Below are 27,508 nucleotides of genomic sequence, written 5' to 3'. Positions count from 1 at the left end.
TTTGTTTCTTCTTGTCATTCTGACATGGAAATAATAGTTAAAATTTTCTCATGTGTTGATTTCCTCTTAGGTTGTGAAGGTTTTAGCAGGAACAGGATCTGCTATTGTTTTAAACATTAACCAGTATCTGGGGCAGAGTTCAGCAGGCATCAGATGCTTAAAATATGTAAATAAAGAAGATGCATTACTGAGAGGAAATTAACCTTCTTAACTCACAGTTTCAGTGAAATAAGACCTTTCGGTGTGAAAGACTGCTTTGATCAAAATAATTTTTGAAGAAAACATTTTAAAATGTAATACAATCCATTTCAGATCAAACAATAGACCTAAAGCTTCCATTTCAAGTGTGGATATTTGTGCCAAACTGTCTGTATTTACTCTAGATTGTAAGAGTTTTACAGGACACTGGCTTAGATTTCAAAGTGTGGCTGTTGGAAGACAAGGAAGATGTCTTTTGAAGTTACTGTCTCCCAAACACAGAGAAGGCAGCCTGCACTTAAAATGGAAAAAAGGAGAGAAATAACTTCTGGCCAAAAACCTGCTTACTGGTTTTCATGATTTTATGGCTGAACAATGTACTGCAGGGTAAATGAAATGACATTATTAAAAGTCGTTCTCTATTTCTCACCACTTAGGAAAATTTACAGCCATCCACCTTCACATCATCAAATTATGTGTGTGGTTAGCTGTCAGTTGGCTTACAGCAAAGTTTACTTCCAGGATCTAGCTTCCTCAAAAGTTTGATTTGTCACACCAAAGGTTTTCTGGTCCACTGAAAAGAATATTAAGTTTGTTGAGGGAGTTTGTGTGTGTGTGTGTGTGTGTGTGTGTGTGTGTGTGTGTGTGTATAATTTTCTTTTTAATTTCTTGTTGGCACTGTTATTTCTTTTTGTTGTTGTTGTTAAAGATGAGAAATCTCACTCTCCCCCCTTGCTTCAGTGTGAAGAGCAGCACTCCCTTCTAGTTCTTTCTCAGCATATCTATTGTTAATTCCTAACCAGCAGCTCAACCCCTTCCCAGCCTTTATACTAAGTAAACGAAACCACTTAGACCCAGAGAGGGTAAAAAACCCTCCCAAGGTTACAGTACTAGTACATGGAAGAATATAGAGTAAACCCAGCTATTCTTAGTAAAATGAGGCTTATAAACCAGTACCTCTATCAGAGATTATCCAAGGGGGAAGTAAAATCAATGGCCTATTAGGCAGCATTTGCATTGCTCCTTATGTTATGCCTAATGGTTTTTATTTGGGTTTCTACTTCTATTAAAAAGACTCAGTTATTTTTCCCAAAGATAACGACAAACCTTCACATTACATAGTATCCTGAGCCAAAAACAAATCAAAACAAAAAATTAAGTTCACAAAGGTTTTAACTCAGAATTTCCCAGCCAATGTATGATTGTGTGCAGCAAGTGGGTTCCAAGTTTGCTGTGCATTATTTAATGGTTGAAAATATTTTTTAAAAAGAAATATTTTATTTGGAGACTCTAGAATAAACTCCATTTTTAATATTATCTCCAATAGCTTATAATTAGTTTTTCTCAATATAATTTTATAAAATAAAGGAAATCTAGTTTTCAAACTCAAAATCCCTTCTCATTTCTCTAATGCTATGGTATTCACAAATACTGTTACACATATACGGGTGCTGTGATGTAAAGATTAAAAAGGGTTGGTCTAATTTTGACCATTTTTTGGATTTAGACTGGGACTCCAAATAATCTTAGAAAGGTACCGTGGCCATTAAGGAGCTGAATCCTAGTATGATGTGGTAGAAACTTTACCAAGGAATCTGTACTGAGTATCTCAAGGATTTATTCATCCAACAAGTATTTATTGTGAGTCTTGCTCCATGGATGGAGTAGGGTACAAAATAAAATCCCTGCTCTTAATGGAGCTCCCACCTTTTTAGGGGAGACAGAAACTAAAAAAATAAAGTCAATAAAAAAGAAAAGTTAACTTAAATTCAAGTAATAGTAAGAAAACAATGCACAGGGTAGAAGGCAGGGAAGAACATAAATGCTCTTTAGATAGGATGGACTGGGAAGGCCTTCCTGGCTGGGAAGGGGTAGGGGTGGGTAAAATTTGAATAGAGGCCTCATGAAATACAGAAGACATTTAGAGAGAAGTAGCTGGGGAAAGCACATTCAGGAAAGAGGGACATACCTGGGGGATGTCAGAGGAGCAGTCAGGAGGTCAGTGGTTGGCAGCTTAGCAGAAAGGAAAAAGAGGGGCAGGGAACGTGGTCAGAGAGGTTGCTGGGCAAGTCTGGATAGGGTTGGGTAGGGCCAGGGCAAAGTTTTATTAGGTTGGTGCAAAAGTAATTGTGGTTTTTGCAATGAAAAGTAATTGCAAAAACAGCAATTAAAAGTAATTGCTGTGTCATAAGAAAAAGAGATTCCTGATAGACACTGTGTTAGGCAATTCCTTAGTTGTTCTCATAGTAAACTGTGAGTTTTGGGACAGTTTTCTACACAATTTTTTTTAACAGAACAATAGTTCAAAGCCCATGAGAACATTGTCCATTTCTGTCTTGACACCCTGTTTTTTCTGAAGGCAATTTATGAGAAGAATGATTTTTTCATTGCTAAGTTTTAGTAGCTGCCAGCTGATTGCATCAGATACATGCAATTCACTCTCAAACACAAATTTTAAAAATCACACAAACATTAGAGTTCTTGGAACTCACGGATTAACTAAATTTAAACAAACAAGCAGATTTTAAGACATCAAATTTACTGCCTGGGATGAAATTTAAAATAAACCTGTAATAGAGAAGTTCTGCTTCTGTAGTATTAGTCTACACATTTTGAACACTTTTAAAAGCATAACTCGGCTAGGCGCGGTGTCTCATGCCTGTAATCCCAGCACTTTGAGAGGCCGAGGAGTGGGGATCACCTGGAATCAGGAGTTCGAGAACAGCCTGGTCAACATGATGATACCCCATCTCTACTAAAAATACAAAAATTAGCCTGATATGGTGGCGCATGCCTGTAATCTCAGCTACTCTGGAGGCTGAGGCAGGAGAATCGTTTGAACCTGGGAGGCGGACGTTGCAGTGAACTGAGATCACGCCACAGCTGCACTTCAGCCTGGGCAACAGAGCAAGAATCCGTCACACACACACACACACACACACACACACACACACACACACACAAAGCGTAACTCTTGGCAACACTCATGAGAAGCAGGGATATTTCTATTCTGCAGGTGAGAAGCTAAAGTTATAAAAGTATAAGTTCTCTTTTTTTCCCAAAGCCAAACTACTATTTTTCCCAGTGTGCATTATCATAGTTTACTTGAAGTTTAAAAACAGAAAGAATTAGGATGTACATGCATATTTTGAAGACCGTATCGGTCTTCAAAAAGATAGGGAGATAAATGCAGATAATAACCAAATTTTCTTTATAGAAAGGATAAACTATACATAAATGATTTCAGATACAGGAAGAGGACAGTCTAAGGAATGGGGAGGAATAACCTTTGGAAGTCTTCAAAAACAAATTTTCTAAAATGCTTTCAATGTAATCATGTCTAAAGTTAGAGGGATGACTGTTAGAACCTTTGAAAATCTCATCTAATTTTACATCGCACACTCACACACGACTGAAGAGATTCAGATAAACATGCATTCTCTCAAATATATTATTTATCTTCACTTTATGTTTGAGTAATTTTAGCAGATTCCAGGAAGAAGACATAGCTCATGAAACATAAATTTTTGAATGATTCAAACTGTCCTAATGTGAAATACTTAAAATCAAAACACTTAAAAACAAAAAATTAAAAATATAATTTTAAAAATAAAGTCTAAAATGCCAACTCCTTTGAGTAATTTGGCCTTTAATTCCTTGTTCCTGAGAGCATGAGAAAATGTGTGTCAGAACACAAGGAATTTTGGGCAATCAAAGAGAGAAAATAAACAATACTGTAGGGGAATTATTTAAGTGAATCCATCTGTTTTGTGCTATAAAACTCTCTCAGTTTAATTTTAATGGAACAAAAAAGGAACCAGCTTGTCTGATAAAGACATCTCTTTTTTTCATGCCCAGATGAAAACGGACAGCCTGAATATTTTTTTTCCAAAGCAGAAATTGCATCTAAAGAGAATGCCAAAGAAAAAGAATCACAATACCATAATTAAAGTTCTCTATATTTTCAAATTTTGTATAAGAAAAACAGTCTAGATTATAGGTGTAGAGATATCTGTTATCACTGCAATCGGCAGCCAAACTTACAAGAATCCGGGAAAGGACTACTGCAAATACAGTAACTATAAATTCAAGGAATTTTTAAAGCAGAATAGTATCATGGTAGCTCCACAATGTCAGTGACTCATACTAGAAGAGCAAAATTGAAAATACAAATTATATTTGAATCTCCTGCTTTTAAGCTTCAATTAAAGGAGTCCTATGTGATTTCATTCATTTATTTTATATTAGTAACTGCATAATAACTTGTGTTTCAGTTATTTAAAATTAACATTGATTGACTGAACTAAAGGACACTCTGTTTACTTGATTTGCGCAAAGAACAGATTTCATTAGTCCTCTCTGGAAACAGGGTATTTATCTTTCTGTGTGTCTCTTCTTACTTCATACTCGCTTTCTCTCCACCTCATTGCCTATTGCTCTTACATGTTTCCTCAGACTCTCTTCACATTTCATTTGATTCCATTTGCTTACACTCTTTGCCACAAGGGGGCTCTTCCCAGCTTCTTTCCATGGAGTTTATGGAAAACCAGGATGCATCACAGTCAACTGCATCAAACACGTCACAACTACTTAGCTCCATCAACAACCCAAACAGGGAAGCAGGGATTTTAAAGCAGAAGGGCCCATCTGATTAGGATAGAGTTGTAATCTCTTTTCGGCTCTCTGATTCTTGATAGATGTTTTTGTCTCTTTTGGCAGACCTTTAGGAATGTAATTAGTCAGATTCAGCATGCCTGGGATATAGGTTATTTTATAAACTTTTAGCTGTGCTGTGACAGCTGTCTAAAGATGCCACAATGCAAAATCCACTCCAAAATGATCATGATGGAAATGTCTTATGCCCTTGATGGCAAGAATGGAAGAGCACTCTTGTTGTGCCTGTGGCTCTCATTCCTACCACCTGCCCATGTGGTATCTTATGTGAACATTCCTTTCCTTTTACACTTTGCTCTTTCTTCTAGAGTGCAGTCATACAAACTGGGGATCAGGACACAGGAATATGAGGCTGTTGCATCATTTGCTCTGTTATTTCCAGTGTCTGCCTAATCATAATTTTCAGTTTCGTGATCTTATCATGTTGGTTATTCAATAATTTTTATGTTATTACTTAACCAAAGAAACAGGGAGAGAAAACCAAATCCTTCTATTATCTTGCACCTACCCAAGGTCAGAACCAAAAAAAATCCTAACCTTAAATTATGACAATGTGTCATCCTCATTTTTTTCTAGTATGAAGTCATTAGGACAAAAGAAAGTATTCGGGATTCATTGTATGACCTAGAGAAAGCAAATTACTTAACCTTCTTGTTCCTCAGTTTTCTCATCTGAACCCCCTTTCTGAGCTACTCACAGATTTAGAACACTTAAATTTATATTTCATCTCTTGAATTACGTATTATTACTGTCTGAAATTCTAGTTCTGTCCTTAAAAAATCTTATAAAAACTATTCACAAATCTGGAAATACTATTATTTATGAATTTGTTTGTTTGGATTGACTCATGGTTTTCAGATTTGTTTAACATTTTTATTAGATCTCAAACTTTCTCTTCTTCCGCTTCTTTCTAGAATATATCCATCATAAATTCCTTTAGTAAAGATTTGGCAGATGGTAAAGTTTTGACTTCCTTCAAATTGTCTTTAGTTCGCTCCTATTCTTGTAAGATGAATCTGCCAGGCACAAAACTTTACGTTATCATCTTGTTTCAGAACTTTGAAGAAAATATTCTCCTGTGTTCTGACTCCTAGTATTTCTGACTGTTCTGCTCTCAGCCTGACTGCCTTTCCTGAAAAGGAAATTTGTTTTTCTCTGGTAGACTTTAGGATTTTTTTGTGTGTGTATCTTTGGTGTTGTGTAGTTTCACTATTTTGTATTTACGTGTGAGTTTCTTTCCATTTACTAGGCTTCTCCTAAGTATTTTTTGTCTTCTATCTGCTACTAAAACTCTGATTACACATATCATGTATATTAGACTCTCTAATTTTTCTATATCTCCTAAAATCTATTATATTTTCCAATTTTTCATCTGTATTGCTTTCTGGATAATTTCTTCAGATCGTTCTGTACCCAGTTTACTAATTCAGTAGTCTACTATGCTATTTAATATCTCCTTGACTACATTTCCAAAAGTTATATTTAGCTGCTCTGCAGTTATGTCTTTTCTCATTGCTATTATTTTTCTTTAAATATGTAAATTTTTGAATTAAATTTTAATTTAAATATTTTCATCCTTTTACAGATCTAGAAACTTGTATTTTTATTTCTGTTAACTCAAACTCATGGTGTTTCTTTGTGCAATTAGCGATCCTGGTTGTAAGCTCTATGTTTGAATCTGATCTGATAAAATCTCATGGCCCTTAACTGGGGATGCTTCCCTTCCAAAAGTATCTGTATATATTTTTGTAGGGAGCCAAGGGGCCCTACATACCTAAAACCACTTTAGCGCTCCTTTAAGACTCTTGGATTTAATGTGGAATTCTCAAATGCAGTTTCTCCACCTTGCTGGAGTCCCAGATGATTCTTCTTAGTACTGAGCTAATCCGCATTTGCCTTCAGGAATATCTCAATTTAAGTATTTGCCTACATTATCCTACATTGCCTGGCCCTGGTGAAAGCTCAGTTTTATTAGCAGGTCATTAATAACTTCTAAGTGGCAAAATTTAATGAACATTTCTAAAGAGCAGAGAGGACCAGATTAGTTGTTGGAAAGTAGATTAGCTTAATGGTCTCTTTTACTGATGTAATTCCAATAAAATGATACAAAAAAGCTATCAAGGCAAAGCACACAATTCTGACGGACTAGCTTCCCATAAAGAGGAGAACCTCAGAAAGGTGAGCCCAAATCTTGTAAATTGTTCTTCCCTTCATAGCACGATTTACTGACTGTTGGCATGAAGTAAGAAGTGAAGGATTCAGACAGAGGGGTGCAGCTATTCGGGAGGCAAGCCAGCAGAGCTTTTAGCAATGTCATGAGCCTGATGACATAAAAATTGGAGTTTGGGGTTGCCATGGCAGCCAGAACTTGAATGTTTCATATCTCAGTGGGAAGTGGGCAGTTTTACTTTTAACCATTTGATGAACTCTTAAACTGCTAAAGGCAGTAGATTAAGAAACTAAGGAAGTTACTGAAAATCTCATTGATATTTTCTGTAATACTGAGAAGTGAAACCGTGATTCCAAAAAGGAAAGGTCAGAGGAAACATCCCAGATTCTTAATTGGGCTTCTAGGGGAAAGGCTATTCAGAGACAGAATCTCACAAAAACTCCTATTACAGGTTTAGGTGAGCAAGAACCCTGAACAAATGAGGTAGTCTTCCCCAATATCATTTCATGTTCCTATCTAAAGCTTTATTATTCTTAATTTCAATATCTCAATTCCTTATCATAGTTCATGTGTAGTAAATGAAACACTTCCTTTAAGTATATGTCATACTCCTGAAAAACAATTTTAATAGAGACTAAAACACTGGAATTTCTATTATGAGACGATGCTACCACAGATGATGCTTGATGGTAAAAGTGATTTCCTGTGCATCTAATTAGTTCAAGATAGGAACTCTGATACAACAACTTTGAAGGAATCTATATCATCACATAAGGTGGAAATTTAAATAACTAATTGGTTATCGAGGCTTTAAAAAATAACTGGTTATTAGAATAGACAAACCAAACATATCTGAATACAGGGCACCCTCAGAATATTTCAACGCTTAAGGTCTGGTTTGCTCTATGACTCCACACTTACAGTATGAACCTTTCTCCAGTTAAGTTACTTACCTGGTCGACTTTGCTTTTTAGCCTTTACATGGTTAGCTGCAGAAATAGCATAGGATGAAGTAAAGGATCTGCTTTTGGTGAGGGTCATCATCACTGGATTATTCCAAGAATCAGGACTAACAGCACCGACAAGACAGAATTAAAAGAAAATAAAAGAAATTATTCATCAGTTATTGGGCCAGTCTTGCCAGAACCCAACCATCATTTCTGTAATAGATTTGCCAATCTGAGTATTGGTTCAGGTTCAGTGACAGAACCACTGTACTTCCCAGTGATGAAACAGATTATGTAAAAACAATCTGTGTTGCAGGGATATAGCAGTTACTCATCAACCCATACTGGGTTAACAAAGAGGAAAGATAACTTTCTTATTATCCAATTAATAAAAATTAAACACCTTCTCACTGTACTCTAAAATTGCATTCCTCACAGATTTTCTAAAAGAGGCTTGCAGATTAACTGGTTAAGATGCGGGTGAATTTACATAAGCTGTAAGTGTGATGATGCTTACTTCAGTACTCTATTATTTTTGGTGGATTTGTATTCAAAAACTGAATGACCATGAAATCATTCAAAAATAATTTTTTTTGCATTATTTCCTTGTGACGGAAATGATTAGCAGCAGGCCTTTAGCTTATGATTTCTCTTTACTGGTGATAACCGAGAAAAAAAGTGATTATCTAGTCAAATTCCCTTTTTACAAGGGAATCTGTAAAAAGGGACATGCCAACAATGGAGCTGATGCTAACCATACTGATGATATGTACTAGGTGAAAGGTAATGCAGAATCTTCATCTAGCAAATGCTTTTACCAGGATGTACTTGGTATGTCTAGGTTGCTCCTTGTAAATAAATGTGGAATTAATAGATTCATGGAAAACTGAGCTAGAGAATGTTATGTAAGTCATGCAATTAATGGGATATAAATTTTGGAGGTATTCCAAGACAAAATTTCTCTGTATGTGTTGCTCAAAATTTATACATGTTGAATCTGAAATAGACTCCATCCTAATTTGGGAGAGAAGGGAATTTCGAAAGTTGTGTTGGCAATCTTGGACTGCTCCAAGGGAAAAGTGCTTGGTCTGTGTTTGCTAACACCTGTGTCCTTTCAAGCATTAGTAAATTTGGTACTGGGTACAATCTACAATTTACATAAATATAATTTGACAATTTGATCTTTTGCCAATCTTAGATTGGCAATGTAACCAGGATGTGCCTGGTCTGTCTGGGTGGCTTATCGTAAAACACCTAAAATCGATAGAATTATGGGCTCACGGATGCATGGAGATTGCCATATAAGTTTATAATTAATAACGATAGAATTTGGAGAGGTTCCAGAGCTGAAATGGTTCCCTCTGTGCAAGTAATATTATGCATGCATTGCTTAGAACCCTGATTGCTAAATCCAAACCAGAACATGTGCTAATGTGGAATAAAGGGACTTTCAGAAAATTGCACTAATAGACCTCTCAAAGGAAAGCATGCTAAGCATGAGTCTTACTATTGTCTGTATCCTTTGATTACTAGTAAATTCAGCAATGGGTAAGATCTGTAATTTGTGTTGAGGTCAATTTGACACTCTGACACTTCTTATCTCAATTTTTTTTTTTTTTTTTCCATTTCAGAGAGATTTTTCTTCAACTATTGACCCAGGTATTTTAAAACTTCATCTTTTCTCTCCACTTCTAATAGCAGTTTTCCATATATGAGGACATTTGAAATGTGGCATGACCTTCAGCAATTATAAAATGCAATTAAGTAAGGCATAAAAATATTTGTTTGACATCCTTCTCAGAAAGCACATCCTAGGTATTTCACAAGTTCTTGGTATTTAGGAAATAATGAGATGAAAGAAACTTTGGATCTGAAACAGATAACAACACTGACTATTTTCTGGTGGTGCTGGTGCTTTTTAATTTATTTTGCTGGATTGACTAACTGATTACTGTGAACAACTATTATATAATGTATATGTGGTCAAATGTTTGCAGTTCTCATTACATAATACAGTGAATAGGTTACTACTTTTACTTTTCTAAGTAGACTTTTTAAAGATAATGCCTTACAGTAACTGAATGTTTTAATATATCAGAAACATATATTATGAAGGTTATCTCAACAATTTACTATTTTTTCAAATAAAAATGTATTCAAATAAAATGTATTCATTTTAAAGTTTGCAAAACACATTAGAGTATTCTTAATAAATGCAGATTTAATGAACTCAAGATAAATAACATCCTAGTCATATCACATTCTTAATACAATTATTGTATTTTACTATTAATACAATAAATCAATGTATTACATTATACATAAATGCATTATAGTTTACAGGTGCTTTCATATATTGCTTTGTAAGACCCTCACAGTTTTCAGCTTTTCATCATTGTTCTTTATTTCCAGATTCCTGTTTAAATTTCATGAATATGAAATATTTGGATTCCGTAAAGGAGAACAGCTTAGGAAAACCTTTACATGGTTTCCTCATGCTGGCACAGCAGAGGAAAATTATGTATGTGCCTGTGATGGAAGATCTCAGTCTTCTTCCCAAAGGTGGTCTTGTGCTCTTATTATCCCTATAATGACTCCATTCTATGTCCTTAAAGTCTGATCAGGTAACTGTCTCTTTTGCCAAGTTGACTGCTTTCTTTTTGCCTGAATACACAGGCAGGGGTCAATTCCAAGGTCAACTTGGAATGATTTAGGGTCTGATTTATTTCAGCTTTTTCTATTTCTCTAAAGCCTATTTTTTAAAGCACCTACTTGCATTCTTCCATCTAATTTACTCCTCCAATTATGTCCAAGCTCCCCTTTTTCCTAATGACTCCTTGTAATTGGGTACAGAGACTCTGGCAGGCTAATGACTTGCCTCTAAGAACACAGTACATTTCTAAGTAGTAGGGCCAAGACACTTCAGATTCTCAGTCCAGTGTGCTTTCTACCAGACTGTATTTAAAATTACTCAGAGTAAATTATCCAGCTGTATATATAAAGGAATATAAGTTGTGTTCCTAATTTTTATTTCTCACTCTTATTCTTCTTTTGATCAATGTAGTCCTTACAGAGACCCAATAAATGAACAGATATGGGAAGGAATAAATAAAAGGGCTAAAAGGGAAGCAATTTCAGGGCTAAAACTCAAAAGAAGGTTTTAACTTTGATTTATGATCAAGCCAAAACTAGCTGTATTTAGTGGTGGTACTACTGCCACTTACTTATAAATGGTTTTTCCTTAAAGGGATCAAATTCTATTCAGAATGAATTTCCTTTATTCACAATGATGAAGAAATTATATTGCTTTCAGATTTTACATCAGTACTTTTCACAGGACAGTGAGATTATGAGATAGTATATTAGGCAGTGAGGAAAACGTATACCCAGGCAAGACATCTATGAGTATTTTTAGGAATGAGAGAATGAGAATGAATGGAATCATATGCTATTCCTTATCTCTATTATAAATATTTGGATGTATCCATTTTACAAAGAAGAAATGACAAGATCCTCGGGCGTTAAATTCTTAAAAGTTCTCGGAACTTTTTTCCTTGTCATGATTTCAATTTAAACCCTCAAGTTCATCTAATTGACTAAGAGAAGAGAAAAGCAGGGGAAATAGGATTTGACTAGATGTAACAAAGAATAACAGAAAGAAAGACATTTGACAAGGCATGAGTGGATTTTTGATAGTCATTCTATGGGAAGGAAATCATGAAGCATTACCTATGCTATGACAGGAAACTTAGCAAGGTGCATTGGCAAAATAGGTACACTCTAATGATACACACTGAAAACGTAATTCATTTTATCAAGCAATAGTTAACAGTAATTCTATTAACATTTATCAGTATTTGCTGCTGTAGCAATTGTCAATGATCAATATTTTTAGAGAAAAATATTACCATTGACTTCTAATTTCAAATTTCAAGAAATTTTCATGAAACACTGCATAATCTCTTCTTGTGTTGTTTACAAGTTTTACAAAAGTCCAGGTAATAGGATGGAGTGGAATTTTACTGACATATAAAATACATATGACATTTGAGTTTGCTTCCCTTTTTTTTTTTTTTTTTTTTGAGATGGAGTCTCGCTGTGTTGCCCAGGCTGGAGTGCAGTGGTGCGATCTGGGCTCACTGCAAGCTCCACCGCCCAGGTTCGTGCCATTCTCCTGCCTCAGTCTCCCAAGTAGCTGGGACTACAGGTGCCCGCCACCATGCCTGGCTAATTTTTGTATTTTTAGTAGAGACGGAGTTTCACCGTGTTGGCCAGGATGGTCTTGATCTCCTGACCTCATGATCCGCCCACGTCGGCCTCCCAAAGTGCTGGGATTACAGGCGTGAACCACCAAGCCCGGCCGAGTTTGCTTTCAATTTTACAGATTTTTTAGAATACAAATAATATGGAAGAAACCAATGAAAAATTTTTAATCAAAAAAGAAAAGTCAGTAGTCATTAAATTCTTATAATCTGAAATATTTCTATTAGTTTCAGTATGGTAGTTTATTTATATCCCAGACTAAAGATCAGGAGAAAATTACTTCTGATATTGCTATCATGTAATATGACATAAATGTGGATATTTTTCATTCATTAGGTTATTGATAAAACTGATATATGTGTTTCAAAAACCTGAAATCATATGGTAAATGGTCTCACAATTAATGGATTTGAATAAAGTATGATAAGTACAATATTTTTATTCTAAATAGAAAAGGACACAGTATCTCCTTCTAAATGCACTTTCCTTAGCTATTTTCTTCAAAATTCTTTTTAGATGTTAATATAACCTTTTCTTTAGTTCTGGTAATTCTGGCTTTTAAGTTGCTTTGAAAAATTGGAATTAATATCCTCAGAAAAGTTTAAATTACCAAATGTTTGAACTTATCTAGGTGTTCTTAGGATGATCTGCTTTTGATTTGTTCTTTTGTCTTTTGTACAAAGCTAAGACAGCTGGTCTTGGCGGAGGCTAGTGACTGGGCTGGGCATCTCATATCAATTGCAAATGTCAAGTTAGACACTTTTGATCTAAGGATCCCAGTATGAATCTCAATGTAGATAAAATTACCTACCTTCACCCTGGAGCTTAACCCTTCCCCTCTAAGGTCACAATGGCAGAGATCACATCAAGTCATGCTTTCCACTTATATTTAGGGTCACACAACAGATGCTAAACCTAATTATCTGATGTTAACCCCTATACTGCTCTGCATTTAAACCATGTACCCTTTCCATGTTCAAAGCTGACCTCCAACCAAATGTAATGGGTTAGCCTTCCTTCTCCTGTAATTTACAACTCATTTTTGGCAAGTAACTTCTCTAAGAGACATTAAACCAGCAGGAGCCGTATGCCACCTGGATGAAGGTGCTTCCTGCAGTTTGATGCTGGTGCTGCGGTCTCTCCGTACTGGTGCAGGCTCCAAGGTAGGTAGACCTGTGGCCGAGGTGGTGGTGGTCCAAGTGGAAGAAACTCGTCTCAACAAGCCAGGGGGCAAACTCCTTCTCAGGCGCTAGGAAAGAGACTTGACTTCATTACCAAGCATATTTTATATCTCTTAAATTTTCTGTAATATAATAGAAGGAAATGAGCTTTTCATTAGAAGTGAATGAACTAAATTATATTAGTTGAATATCACCTATCTAAAATTTGAATGTTCAGAAATTTAATAAAAGATTCTCTGGCCAAAATGAACGTATATCATAAAAATCAGCAGCCAGGCGCAGTGGCTCATGCCTGTAATCCCAACTCTTTGGGAGGCCAAGGTGGGTGGATCATCTGAGGTCAGGAGTTTGAGACCAGCCTGAACAACATAGCGAAACCCCATCTACCAAAAATACAAAAATTAGCTTGGCATGGTAGTGGGTGCCTGTAATCTCAGTTGCTCAAGAGGCTGAGGCAGGAGAATCGCTTGAGCCTGGGAGGCGGAGGTTGCAGTGAGCCGAGATCATACCACTGCACTCCAGCCTGGGTGACAAGAGCAAAACTCTGTCTAAAACAAAAATAATAAATAAATAAATAAATAAATAAATAAATAAATAAATAACCTTTGAGGGTCTTTATTTCAATGCTTCTACAAATATGTGATTATAGGAGTGAGTCAATTACCTCTGGGATAATTTTACAGTTATATTTATTCAACAGGATTTACAAACCTATACACACATATTAGTTATTATGAGAAGTTTTTCCTCAAAGGTCACTGGTTTGGAAGCATGAATTAATTTATATCACCTTGCACCACAGTCTATACCCCCAAGTATTATTGACTTTATTATCTTCATTTACAAACGAAAGGAGCTCAGTGTAAGAATGTAAATCTTTCACAAAATGCACCACTTCTCTTATGATTAATGTAACTTAGACATGAGAGATATGGATAATGTCATCAGTGTCAACTCCTCTTAATAGGAGACCCTGCTGGCCAACCTGCTGTTCCCCTTCTTATTTCTTCTCCCACCATATCCTAAACAGGACATATAGTGTCATCTGCACTGAGATAAGAGTCTGGGATCACTAGGATGAGCACCAATCCTCTAAAGTGAGTCTTGACCTTAAAAGTTAAACTAGGGGGTGCGGTGGCTCATGCCTGTAATCCCATGTAAACCTCAGCTACTTTGGGAGGCCGAGGCGGGTGGATCACTTGAGGTCAGGAGTTTGAGACCAGCCTGGCCAACTTGCAGTGAGCCAAAATCGTGCCACTGCACTCCAGTCTGAGCAACAGAGTGAGACTCCATCTAAAAATAAAAATAAATAAAAAAAAAGTTAAACTGAATGTCTTTTTTCTACAACTTCAGCAACAGTCATAATAGAACCACAACCCACTTTTGTTTGTGGCGAATCACTCCTAATAAACCAACCACACAGGCATACTTCACAAAGACATTCTGCTCTTCCGAAGAAGGTAAAAAATTTTGAGAAATGAATTATATGTCAACTTGGGATTTAAGAATAGCTCTGACATTAAATAGTTTCCAGTGTCTCTTAAACATCTGAATGTGCATCTCAGAAGGTAATTCAGTTGGAAGAGAAAAAGTCAAACACTCTTAAATACCAGGTTTCCTGCCTTAAATCTGTCTTTAACTTCAGGTCTATTTTGAGACCTGAAGGAACCAGTTAATCTCTCTCTCCATTTCCTTGGTCGTATTATACTTAGGTATATTTTTATTAGGGAATTGCATATTGGAAGGAAACTATGTAAATATGTTATTGACAAAGTTATGAAGATCACATTCCTCAGAGAAGAGACGCACAACAGCAGAAGCACAGGTGTTACTGACTGACCATCAGCTCAAAGGGATAGCTGACTGTCTACTAAATAAGTAACTGTGCTGAATATACCAGAGACCACTGACACTCTGATTTTCTTGTCTTTAATATGCCTTATTTTTAATTAATACTGAGATCTAAACTGGGTGAGGATCCTCTCATAATTTGCTTTTTTAAAACTCATACCATATATATAAAAAGAATAAATTTGTGTAATTTCTTCCTTTTACATATAAAATATATGTTTATAGAAATCACTAAGGACGTATTTCGCTTTAAATAATCTATAATTGACTAAAACTGTTCGGGGTTCAAAACTGATTGTGTATTGGAAAGTCATGAGGGTATTTTGAAGTATATCATTCAAGAAAATCAAAGAGTAAAGAACCTTCAGTTTTAGGAGTCAACGAATTTTAAACAGAATCTGCACTAGAAAGGAGCAAAGATTTCTGTCTTTTTTGTTTTGTTGTTGTTGCTGCAATATCCTTATCACCTTAGAAAAGCATCTGGCATATAGAAGAAAAAACTTTTTGCATGTAACATGAAAGATTAAATAAAAGAGGTAACATAAAAAGATAAATTTTCTATGTATAGAAAACTATCAAGTATAAGGACAGAAGTCTTTATGTTTAAATCTTTATTACTTTTGTCACCATGATCAACACATTTTGCCCGAGTCATTGATATTAATCTGCAGATGGAGTTGAGGTGACAGGAAGGAGACCTAGAAGACAATTTAAAAAAAAAAAAAATAGTCTAACCCTTTAGGGAGTATGTCATTACTACCTACCTTTGGAATAGCAAGCTTGTCTTTTTCAGAGCTCTCTTCAGAGTCAGAACAGGTATAGTTTTCACTGAGCGAAGTGACGGGATTCACTCTGGGCTTGTGAATGGCCTGGAAGGTGAGCTGTGTGCTGAGCAAGTTGCTCACGGCTCTCAAGGATGTGCACACGTTTGGTGGAAGAGAAGGGTCTGCCAGGAGGTCGGTAATGAGGCCGTGGGCCTCGCCCATGACGGCGATGTCCACAGTAATACTGGTTCCTGAAGACTGAGATACAAACCAAGACAAGATCAGGTAAGAAAAGGTCTGAATCTGAAGGCACAAAGCATTAATTTGAACTTCTTCACTAAGAAATGAATGGGCTGATTCTTTAGGATTTCAGTACAGTAAAATTCACATGACCTATTTCAAATTCTGCTAAAATGTGCCCTAGCTGTCACCCTTTTTTGCATTTGCGGCACATTTTTTTAATGCTAGAACTTGGGGAGGGGTCAAGCATATTTGCAGAAATTAAAAAGATGAACACTATTTTTAAAAGGCAAAAAGTTTCAGAGATCTAGGGAAAAAACTTCATATCACTCCTTATGAAGAGTTCAACATTTTACACGTATGTTCTTTAGGAATTTCACTCCAAAAGCAACATTAATATACCATAAAATGTTATTTTTTATAATATTTTAATGTGACACTTGAACCTGGTGTTTATTCAATGAATATTTTTGCTATGGTAGTTATTCAACGAATGTTATTAGAGATAGACACACAAAAAAACTCCATTTGTGTGCTAGTTCACAATCTGTCTCTCTTCTTGTTGCTGGTAAGAATAGAAATTTCAGTTCTGGGATTCTGTGGCACATCTGTCATATTCTGCCAAAGTGCCTATCAGAGCAGAGTCATTACTCTGTCCTCACAGCAGAAACGAAGAGCACAAAACACAGAGGCCAGGAAAATACATATAAATACATAAAATAAACTCCAAAGAGAGAAAAAACAGAAGTATAAAGTTGTACGATTAAAAGAAAATATGAGGGACTATTTTATAATCTTGAAATTACAACATTTAAAAATAATATGAATTCATAAACTGCCAAGGATATTCCTAATGTATCTGACTAAATGAAGATATAAAGTTCTACATAAGAAAATATACCATAAGCAAAGGAAAAAAATGGTCTGTGAGAAAATGTTTGCCACACAGAGAAGATAAAACATATCCAAATATAGAGCTTCTAAAATCAATAAAGGATAAAATTGAAAAAGGAAGTGAATAGACAATTCAAACGAAATGTAAATAACCAATATATATAAAAAGTCACTTATGTCCCCTATAATTAAACTGCAAATCAATATAATAAAAACAACTTTCACTTACAGAATTGGCAAAACAGTAAAAGATTTATAACACCAAGCATTAGTAATGGTTTGCATAAATGAGTAGTGAGGAGAAACAATCCAAAATGTTTGGCAGGAAACTTTGCTAAGCCTATCAATTTATAGCTTAAATGTATGTATCCTATGATCCAGCAAAACAACATACATATCTGGTCAAAAGAAATACTTCTACAAATATCTGAACATATAAAAACAATAACAAAATGGATATAGCAGTGCTCTGGCAATGACAACCAAAGAATGCAATCCCAAGATGCATATAAGTAGATAAATTGATTTTTTAAAAATTTCATTATATCTGTAATATAAAGTTGTATATCTTTGTTTAAAAGATGTGGGTAGATTCATAAATTATTGTCTAGAAAATATTGTTCAGTGGGTGGAAAAGTATGTTGTAGAAAAAGTGAATATATATTATTCTTATAATTAGAAAAGTATCATAATTATAACACCTAACATCCATAAAGATATCTAGTCCTGCAATACCTATAAGTAATGAATAAATGACTCTGTAAAATTACCATACAGAAAAGTTATGTCTTTTACTGCTAAAATTACAATAACTATAATAATAATGGTAAAGTTGATATTTATTACCCACAAGTCTACAAAGTATTAATAGGTACTATAATTACTTTCACTTTCATTAGACACAAATAACTTGCCAAAATTAGACAGGTTGAAAGTAGAAATATCAGGCTGCAATCAAAAATAGTTTGATTCCACAGCTCAAGAGTTGAACCAGCATGGTGAATAAAAAAAAAAAAAAAAAAAAAAAAAACCAGAAAATCTTAATTTTATGTGCTTAAATATATCTGTAATTACTTAATGCATAATTTAATAATAGTGCCCATGTTCTCTGATCACAGGCATAAATATCTCTTACGAACAATATGAAAATTTAAGTGAAATATTAATAATTTTAGGATATATAGTCATGCATATGTCATATTTGTACCTGTAGGGTTAATTTTATTTTTCTGAGCTAAAAGGAGAATTTTACTTTACTTATCTTAAAATAATTTGTATTGTATATACTTGAGGCTTACAACATGATGGTATGTGATGTGTACAGATAGTCAAATGGTTACTATAGCGAGACCGATTAACATATCCAGCATCTCACATAGTATTTTTGTGACAAGAGCAGCTGAAATCTCCTTACTAAAAAAAAATCTGTAATACAATACAATTTTGTTAACTGTAGTCCTCTTGTACATTAGATTCCCTAGACTTACTCATCCTATACATCTGCTACTTCGTATCCTTTGTCCTACATCTCCCCATTTCCTGCCCCTTCCCCTGACTCTGCCCACGGTAACCACTGTTTTATTCTCTCTCTCTGAATATTTGATCTTTTTTAAAAAAATTAAGATTCTACATGTAAGTGAGATCATGTAATATTTTTCTGTGTCTGGTTCATTTTACTTAGCATAATGTCCTTTAGGTTCATCTATGTTATGGCAAATGGCAGGATCTCCTTCCTTTTTAAAGGGTGAATGGTATTCCATTGTATGTCTATACATGTGTGTGCCTATATACATACCACGTTTTCTTCATCCATTCATTCATGGACGGATGCTTATGGTATTTCCACATCTTGGCTACTGTGAATAATGCAATGGACATGACAGTGCAGGTATCTTTATGAGGTGGTGATTTTATCTTATTTGGATCATATAGTTCTATTTTCAATTTTCTTAAGAACCGTTATACTATTTTCCATAATGGCTATACCCATTTACATTTCTAACAGCAGTGTTCTAGGGTTCCCTTTTCTCCACACTCTTGCCAATGTTTGTTATATCTTGTCTTTTTGGTAATAGCCATCCTAAGAGGAGTGAAGTGACATCTTATAGTGGTTTTAATTTCCATTTCCTGATGCTTAGTGATGTTAAACACTTTTCCATACATATATGTCGGCCACTTTCATGTCTTCTTTGGAGAAATGTCTGTTTGTGTCCTTTGCCCACTTTTTAATCAGGTTGTTTTCCCCCTATTGTGTTATAAGAGTTATTTATAAAGTTTGGATATTAATTCCTTATCAGATACATGCTTTGCACATATTTTTTCCCAGTCTATCAGTTGCCTTTTCATTTTGTTGATTGTTTCCCTTCCTGTGCAGAAGCTGTTTAGTTTGATGTGGTCCCATGTACTTATTTTATCTCTTTTGGCCTGGGATTTTGGTGTGTTATCCAAAAAATCATTGCCAAGGTCAAGGTTCGAGAGCTTTTCCCCTATGTTCTCTTCTAGAAGTTTCATGGTTTCAGGTGTTACATTTCAGTCTTTAGCTATTTTGAGTTGATTTTTGTGTGTGGTGTAAGATAAACATACAATTTCATTCTTTTGTATGTAGAAATCCAACTGTCTCAGCACCTTTTTTCAAAGAGATTACCCTTTCCACCTGTCTCCTCCTAGCACCGTTGTGTAAAATTATTTGAGCATGTATGTTTGAATTTACTTCTGGGCTCTCTGTTCTGATCTATTGGTGTAGGTTTCTGTTGTTATGCCAGTAGCATACTATTTTGATTACTATAGATTTGTAATATAGTTTTAAATCAGAAAGTGTAATGCCTTCAACCTTTTTCCCCTCAGTACTGCTTTGGCTATTTGGGGGTTTTTTGTCGTTTCATACAAATTTTAGGATTGTATTTTTCTATTTCTGTGAAGATGCCACTGGGATGTTGATACTTATTGCATTAAATTTCTATATTTCTTTGGGTAGTATAAATATTTTAACAATACTTCTGATGGAGTAATGGAATATTTTTCTATATATTTGTGTCTTCAATTTTTTTCACCAATGTTTTATAATTTTCAGTGTGCAAATCTTTCACCTCCTTGGTTAAATTTATCTCTAAGTATTTTTTATGCTATTGTAAATGGGAGTGTTTTTAATTCTTTTTCAGCTAGGTACTTATTTGTATATAAAAAATGTTACTGATTTTTATCTGTTGATTTTTAATCCTGTAACTTTACTGAATTCATTTGTTAGCTCTAACAAATTTGTGTGTGTGTGGAATTGTTGTGGTTTTCCACATATAAAGATCATGTCATCTGCAAATAGAAATAATATCATTATTCAATTTTTTAATGTTTGTAAAAATGCCACTGACCTAACGTCCCTTTTAGAAATAAGTATTTTAAAGTGCATCTCTAATCATTATGCTTCTGAAAATCTCATCCAGTGTGGTCCTCTGAAATAGTAATGTTTATTTTTAGCCATGTTGTTCTAATAAATAATTCACTGCACTGTTTCCATACAAATTTGAAATTTTAAGTCAAACTTTGTTTTCAAGACATAAATGTTTTTGACAATGAAATTAAGTTATTCTCTAGTAATAACTAAAAAGTTCTCTTAAAATGTTCTCAGTACATAAAATCTGTAAATCTGAAGAAAAAGTAGAACATGTTCATGAGAATTACATGTTTTAAATAAATTATTGGGAAGAACACAAGTCTTTTTATAACTATCAAATTGTGTGTCTTTTATAATACATTTTATTTTTTCTTTAAAGTAATAGATGTCTTGTATATACAGAAAAAAATTGTAAAAATTTAAAAAGTAACTTTAAAATAGAAACTGAAAACTCATCTTTATAAGTCAATGTCACAGTTATATAAGAATTTAGAAAATAAGCACATTATGTATTTTGATGCTACTATGCTATAGCTTTTGCAAAAGCAAAGGTCTTTAAGGGAAAACAAAAGCAACATTCAAGCCAAGAGACAAATTATCCGTATTGAAATTGGCTAAGAAACTGAAGTGAACACTTCTACTATTGGAAGAAAAAAAATCTCCTTAGTATCATTAAGTCAGGTCCTCGCTTTACTGTTTTCATGATTCTAGAATAAAATTATGTTACAGTCAACAGATACATCACACATAAGAAGTTATTACCACTTTTTTGCTCAAGTAACTAAAGGCTTCAATGAGGCATGCAATTTAAAACCAACAATCAGATGTGTTTGCAGCAAACCTGCCAAGGCTAACCACATATGAAATGGTGAAAGATAGAAAGATGGACTGGCTGCTGTTTCAATAAATAGCAGGTAAGCTATAAAGGATGGGTATGTCTAAGATGTCCCTATTAAGGAATTTTAAGGGAGAGGGGTTTTGGTTTTGGTAGTGTTTTTTAAATCATGTACAAAGTAAGAAAAAATTGCGTGATTCACACAGAGGGTATTTCCATGCCTATTAACTTTGAAAAAATAATATAATTAAATATTGAGGTATACCAATGGTACTCAGAAATATTTTATTTAACTGGTGAAATTTTAGATACTGATAATAAATACTAAACGTTACGTTTATATAAAAGTCAGTTTAAAGAAAAGTCTTAAAACTAACAATCTGAAACCATCTTTCAGTGCAGTACGAGCTACACTAAGCACAAAACCGCAGTTGAATCTTGTTATGGTGCAGATGATCAAACAAATCTTTTCCTTTAAAAAAAAAAGTTACTAAGCGATATAAAACATTCTACTTCACAGACTCTCCTTGTAAGAGAAATATTTATATTTAACATTTAAGAAAATGCAAGTGTATTTCCCTAGACACTATTTAAATGGCAACCAAATTTGGATTGCCACCTTTAAATAGAAAATGTGGAATTTCAGTGTCATAAACAGTGGAGGAAAGTGCGGTTTTACATATTAAGCCAAAAATAACTGATACTTTTGGTAAATTCACCATTTTTCAAGGTAGTTTTTTTTTTTTTTTTGAGATGGAGTCTCACTCTGTCACCTAGTTTGAAGTACACTGGCACGATCTCGGCTCACTGCAGCCTCAGCCTCCTGGGCTCAAGTAATCCTCCCACCTCAGCCTCCTTAGCAGCTACAACTAGAGGCTCAAACCACCATGCCTAATTTTTTGTGTTTTTGGTACAGATGGAGTTTCGCTATTTTGTCTAGGCTGGTCTTGAACTCCTGGGTTCAAGCAATCCTCCCACCTTGGCCTCCCAAAGTGCTGAAATTAAAGGTGTTAGCCACTGCGCCTGGCTGACTACTCAGTTTTTAAACAACTTCCTTTTCCTCTTTTATCTTCATCCAGTCGACCTTCCTATTTCAGGATGTCCTACCTCATCCTGGCTTTAGACTATCACAGTTGTTAATGGTCTTGGTATATCACAATCTAGAGGGGTTCCAAGTTATTTCACTCATCATAAACTAAAGGCCCAGAAAGTTTGATGCTATAGATAAGAAGTTTAAAATACAACAAGTATAATCAATATTATACATACTTTTAGACATGTGCCTATCAACTACAGAAAATTTGTTTTAATTTTTTTTTTTTTTTTTTTTTTTTTTTGAGATGGAGTTTCGCTCGTCTCCCAGGCTGGATCGTGCAATGGCATGATCTCAGCTCACTGCAACCTCTGCCTCCCGGGTTCAAGCTATTCTCTTGTCTCAGCCTCCCAAGTAGCTGGGATTACAGGCATATGCCACCATGCCCGGCTAACTTTGTATTTTTAGTAGAGACAGGGCTTCTCCATGTTGGTCAAGCTGGTCTTGAACTCCCAACCTCAAGTGATCCGCCCACCTGGGCCTCCCAAAGTCCTGGGATTACAGGTGTGAGATACCACGCCAATTTGTTTTAATTTTTATTACTAGTGGGTAAAACCTTTGACATCGCAGTTCTGATATTATAAAAGGAAAATCTTTGAGTATGCATGGAAGTCAAAGGCATCTTTTTTTGCATGCTATAAAAGGCATCTAAGTTTCTAAAATGTTGTAAATTGCAAACTATAAAAAATTCTAACAAGTCTATGTAACCAAGTTACTAACAATGTAAAATAAAATTATATATCATTAAGTAGCATATCAGATTATTTGCTGTGGTGCTGTGTTTTGAGTTTATGTCAAAATATTGAGAACTGGAAAATTTCTAAAAGATAAAATCTAAGAATGCTTAGGAAATAATTGTATGAAAAGGGTAAATGAAAACAAACCAAAAAAAGCAGATACACATCATTTTATTTAAAGAAAGTAAAGGTGCCCAAGGGAAAAATCAGAAAAAGACTGGAGAAATGGTAGAGTCAACAGAAATTAATTCTTTAAAATGATTAGGGAGATTATCTAGCCTGGGGTGTAGATGAAGATAATGCATCCAATTCTTGATAAATTTGCTCTGTCAAAAATATAGTCAAATTATGGCTCTGCTTCCTATGTATTTTAAATCATAGATTAAATTGATAACTTAATTAAATAGGCTGAATATGTCCCTGCCCACAGGCAAAAAAACGCAATAATTCTCCAGTCTTCTGATTCAGTGAGCAATTTGGCATGTCACTTACTTTGGAAATTAATTTATTGTAACTGGAGGAAAAGAATTAGAAGCAGCACCAAAAGCCTCTCTTCGTAAGTCTACATGAAACTTAAAGATAGGTTACAAATGCTGAAACATTAGAATTGAGAAATTATCTAGATAACCTAGTAGAAATGCTATATACTTCAAATTAGGCCACTTAAAAATATTTTAAGTTTTACGATGATTTCTAAAACCAAACCTACAGGTTTCCTAGAGGCAATACTGTATCCAATAGAGCACTCGGGCTCTTTTCCTCTGAAATCAGAGGACTGGGCTGGATCTCTTGAAGGTCCCTTCCAGTTGTGCAAGTAATTCATTTCTCTACATAGTGTATACACACACACACACACACACACACACACACACACACATCCATCAAATAAGAAAAAAGAAAAATATTTTAAAATTACATCTTGGCATGTTAAAGCATTTTACATTTTAAAAAAAGATTTTTAAATTATTATGTAGACTTAGAAAAGTCCTTATTGTATTAATTGCTAATCTTTCACAAGCTCTATCTTATAAATTGTCATTGAGTCACTGACGCTATTTCCTTCTTATGGTAAATTGCTTAGCATACACTGAGTGCTCACAAGGAATAGGCTATTTGGTAGAATTTCCATATGCTTCTCCCAACAGATAAGTTACACATTTGCCTAGTGTCAGTTTCCTTTCTTCCCAAATCTCTTTAGGCCTGTTGTATTTGTCACTGTAAATTACATAGGCTAACAAAATATCTATAAAGAAATGACACCTGCCTAAAAATGGAGTTGTTTCCTTGAAAATGAAGTTAGGTAGCTTTACACAGACTTCATAAATAGACTTCATAAGGGTGAGAGCCTAAGAATGGATTTCCCTTAATTTAAGTAGGGGAGATACAACTATAAAGATTCAAAAAGAAAATCACGACACACCTAAAGGCTTTTCAACTCAGAATGCTTCCAGGTTCCTAAATTGTTTCCACTATAAAGAAACTGAAACTGGCAAGCACGTACAAGGAAATACGGGTATGGTGTAAGTAAGAACGGCAACCTGAAACTCCAGTCACTTCAGTGGACACATACTTGAGAGAAACATTCTTGGCTCTTCATCAAAGATGTGCAAAAACCTGCATACTCTATGTATTAAGTTAAAATATATTACTAGAATTATGAAAATTTATGTCATATTTTTATGATTCTCTGCTTTAAAAACTTTTTAAAATTCCCAGACCAGCTATTGATCCTAATTATGTCTGTTAAGAGAGCTCCACAGTATTTTAAACTCAATATTTTCTTTCACTTAAAATGAGACATAATGTAATTGCTATGTTAAAGTTATTCATTAACATTCCTGGAACAAGAGATAGAAAGCTAAGCTTGGTTTATGAATTGGCATTTGGGAAGATACATACATATGTAGAAGTACATATTTTCATCATATATATAATTTGTAAGGTTGTGTATGTGGGAAGTTGGAAAACAGAGTTTTAAAACGTTGGGAAATAAAAGGAAGATTTTTTCATTCATCAATATCAAATATTTATTATATGAGGTAATACATGGGGTCTTTAAAGATGTAAGACCTGAAGTTAGACTGCTTGTGTTCAAATTTCAGATCTGCATAGATTTTTTTAATTTAAAAAATAAATTCATTCTTTCTCCTCTCCTTTCCTCTCCTCTCCTTTTCTTTTCGTTTTTCTTTTCTTTTTTCCTCTTTCTTGAGATGGAGTCTTGCTCTGTGGCCCAGGTTGGAGTGCAGTGGTACGATCTCGGCTCACAGCAACCTCCGCCTCCTAGGTGAAAGCAATTATCCTGCCTCAGCCTCCCGAGAAGCTAGGATTACAGCCATGCCCCACCATGCCCAGCTAATTTTTGTATTTTTGGTAGAGACAGGGTTTTACCATGTTGGCCTGGCTGGCCTTAAACTCCTGACTTCGTGATCCGCCTGCCTCGGCCTCCCAAAGTGTTGGGATTACAGGCATGAGCCACCACGCCTGGCCCATTTTATTTTAGCTCTTGTTGTCTCATCTCTAAAGAGGGATTAATAGTAATATTGACTGGATAGTATAATTGATGATTAAATAAGATCATAACTATAAAAAGCCTTGGTAGAGTGCTTGGCCCAAAATATTTGTTTCATGAGTATTATATATCACCAACATTATCATTATTGTCGGTGTAACATTGTTATTGAGAAAGATTGTGTGTGCAAAGGAATGTATGTTGTACGCCTGGGTGTTTGTCCCCTACATGAACCGGGCTAGTAGTTCCTTTATAAATGAAGATAGCCCAGAGATATGATTTCTCTACCAAAAAAACCAAAAATAAAACAATAAAAACAAAAACCTAACTATTTCACTATTTCCAGTTCTTATTCTAGGTAAATGCAGTCAGATATATTGTACTCCCTACTCCAAAATACTCATAATAGTCCTGATATTAATTTTAAGTTCTTAAAAAGTTGATTGTACAAAAGTCCTGGTTTCAGTTAATATGGTTGATTGCATTGGAATGATTTATAACACAGGATGTGAAAAGAATTCTAAAAGCAGGCATCATAGCTCCATTGTTGGAAGTATTTTTTTCTTTCTATTTAGTCATCCTGGGAGGCACCCTGGGAGGCAAACCCAGCATGAGAGGAATATTCTCAGGGTGGAAAGGGAGTTGGGATAAGAGATGAATAAACAGTATAAGAGATGACACATAAAAAGGAAATAGTCACTGGGGCTTTTCTCATCCAACTTTGGTCCTCAATGCTGGGAAAAGATGTGTGACGAGTTTTTGGAAGCTGTCTCCTCCTACATCTCTGTAGCACAATGTGCCACTCCATCCCTCCAACTCTTTCTCTGGGAGGCTGCCTGTGAAACCAGGAAATGGAATCTTGGTCTTTAATGTACTACATTAATGTAGAAGATGAGCTGGATTTGATACAATGATCTTTAGTGCATTACTGGTTCTGACCTCAGAGACAGCAAAATTGCATATGTGTTTATACTTTCATAGGACCCACTTATAATTTTAGACTTGAAGTTGGTTGGGAAATTTTTAAAAAGTGAAATCATGTGAAAATTCTGCAGTAACTCATTGTAGGCAGAACCTTGGCTAAATGCCATCCTAAGGAAGCAGATGTTTGCATATTTTAATTTTCTGGCAGGGAATATGAGTTTACATTTGGATTTTTTCCTTAAGATAATATATATGTACAGTAGAAGGAAAACATATAGGGCCCTTCATCAAACTGCTTCCCAACATGTCTATGGGCAGGTCCCATGTGAGATGTGAAACACAGCAAACTTCATTAGTTACCAGAATTCTTAACTTCCTTCTCTTTTGATGTTCAATGAGCATTGCAAGTCACCAAATGAGATGGAGTACATGGCCTCTGTTCTTATACATGCCCCTACAAGTTATCTGCAAACAAGTCAAAAATTGTTGACAAATTCTGTCTCGTTTATATTTTCTAACTACTTTCCAGACACTAGTGAATTCACTTAACAACTCAAAGTTAACAATTTTACAATAGTGTTTTATTATTTAGGAAATAGAACATACTCTACTAAGAACCTGTATCTTTCAGAAGATAACCTTAGCTGCCTTTAAGTTGCATGCTGGTTTTCTCTCTTTGTCTTAATTAGAAAAGATGATGTAGCTGGCAAAGATATAATACATTCAGGCAATGAGCTACTCATGTGACTGCTCACACAAATGTGGGAAGGCTTGGTTAAGTACAAATTGCTATGTAAATAAAAAGCATTATTATTGCTGTTGTAAGAAACAGGAAGCAAA

At 34.9% G+C, this 27,508-nt stretch overlaps 1 protein-coding gene across 1 annotated transcript in view; it reads right to left on the bottom strand.

The window, feature by feature from the left end:
* The window catches only part of PDE3A (phosphodiesterase 3A), a 319,028-nt gene that overhangs the window by 52,699 nt on the left and 238,821 nt on the right, over positions 1–27,508 (bottom strand). Inside the window, exons 3-5 of the mRNA XM_023226157.1 lie at positions 16,049–16,306; positions 13,347–13,501; positions 7,996–8,111 (exon numbers count right to left, since the gene is read on the bottom strand). Coding sequence (XP_023081925.1) covers positions 7,996–8,111; positions 13,347–13,501; positions 16,049–16,306 — 529 coding nt within the window. The remainder of the gene's footprint in view (positions 1–7,995; positions 8,112–13,346; positions 13,502–16,048; positions 16,307–27,508) is intronic.

Source organism: Piliocolobus tephrosceles, chromosome 10, assembly GCF_002776525.5.
Source record: "Piliocolobus tephrosceles isolate RC106 chromosome 10, ASM277652v3, whole genome shotgun sequence".
In the NCBI taxonomy this organism is placed as follows: Eukaryota; Metazoa; Chordata; class Mammalia; order Primates; family Cercopithecidae; genus Piliocolobus; species Piliocolobus tephrosceles.
This window is presented reverse-complemented; position numbering and strand designations above follow the sequence as displayed.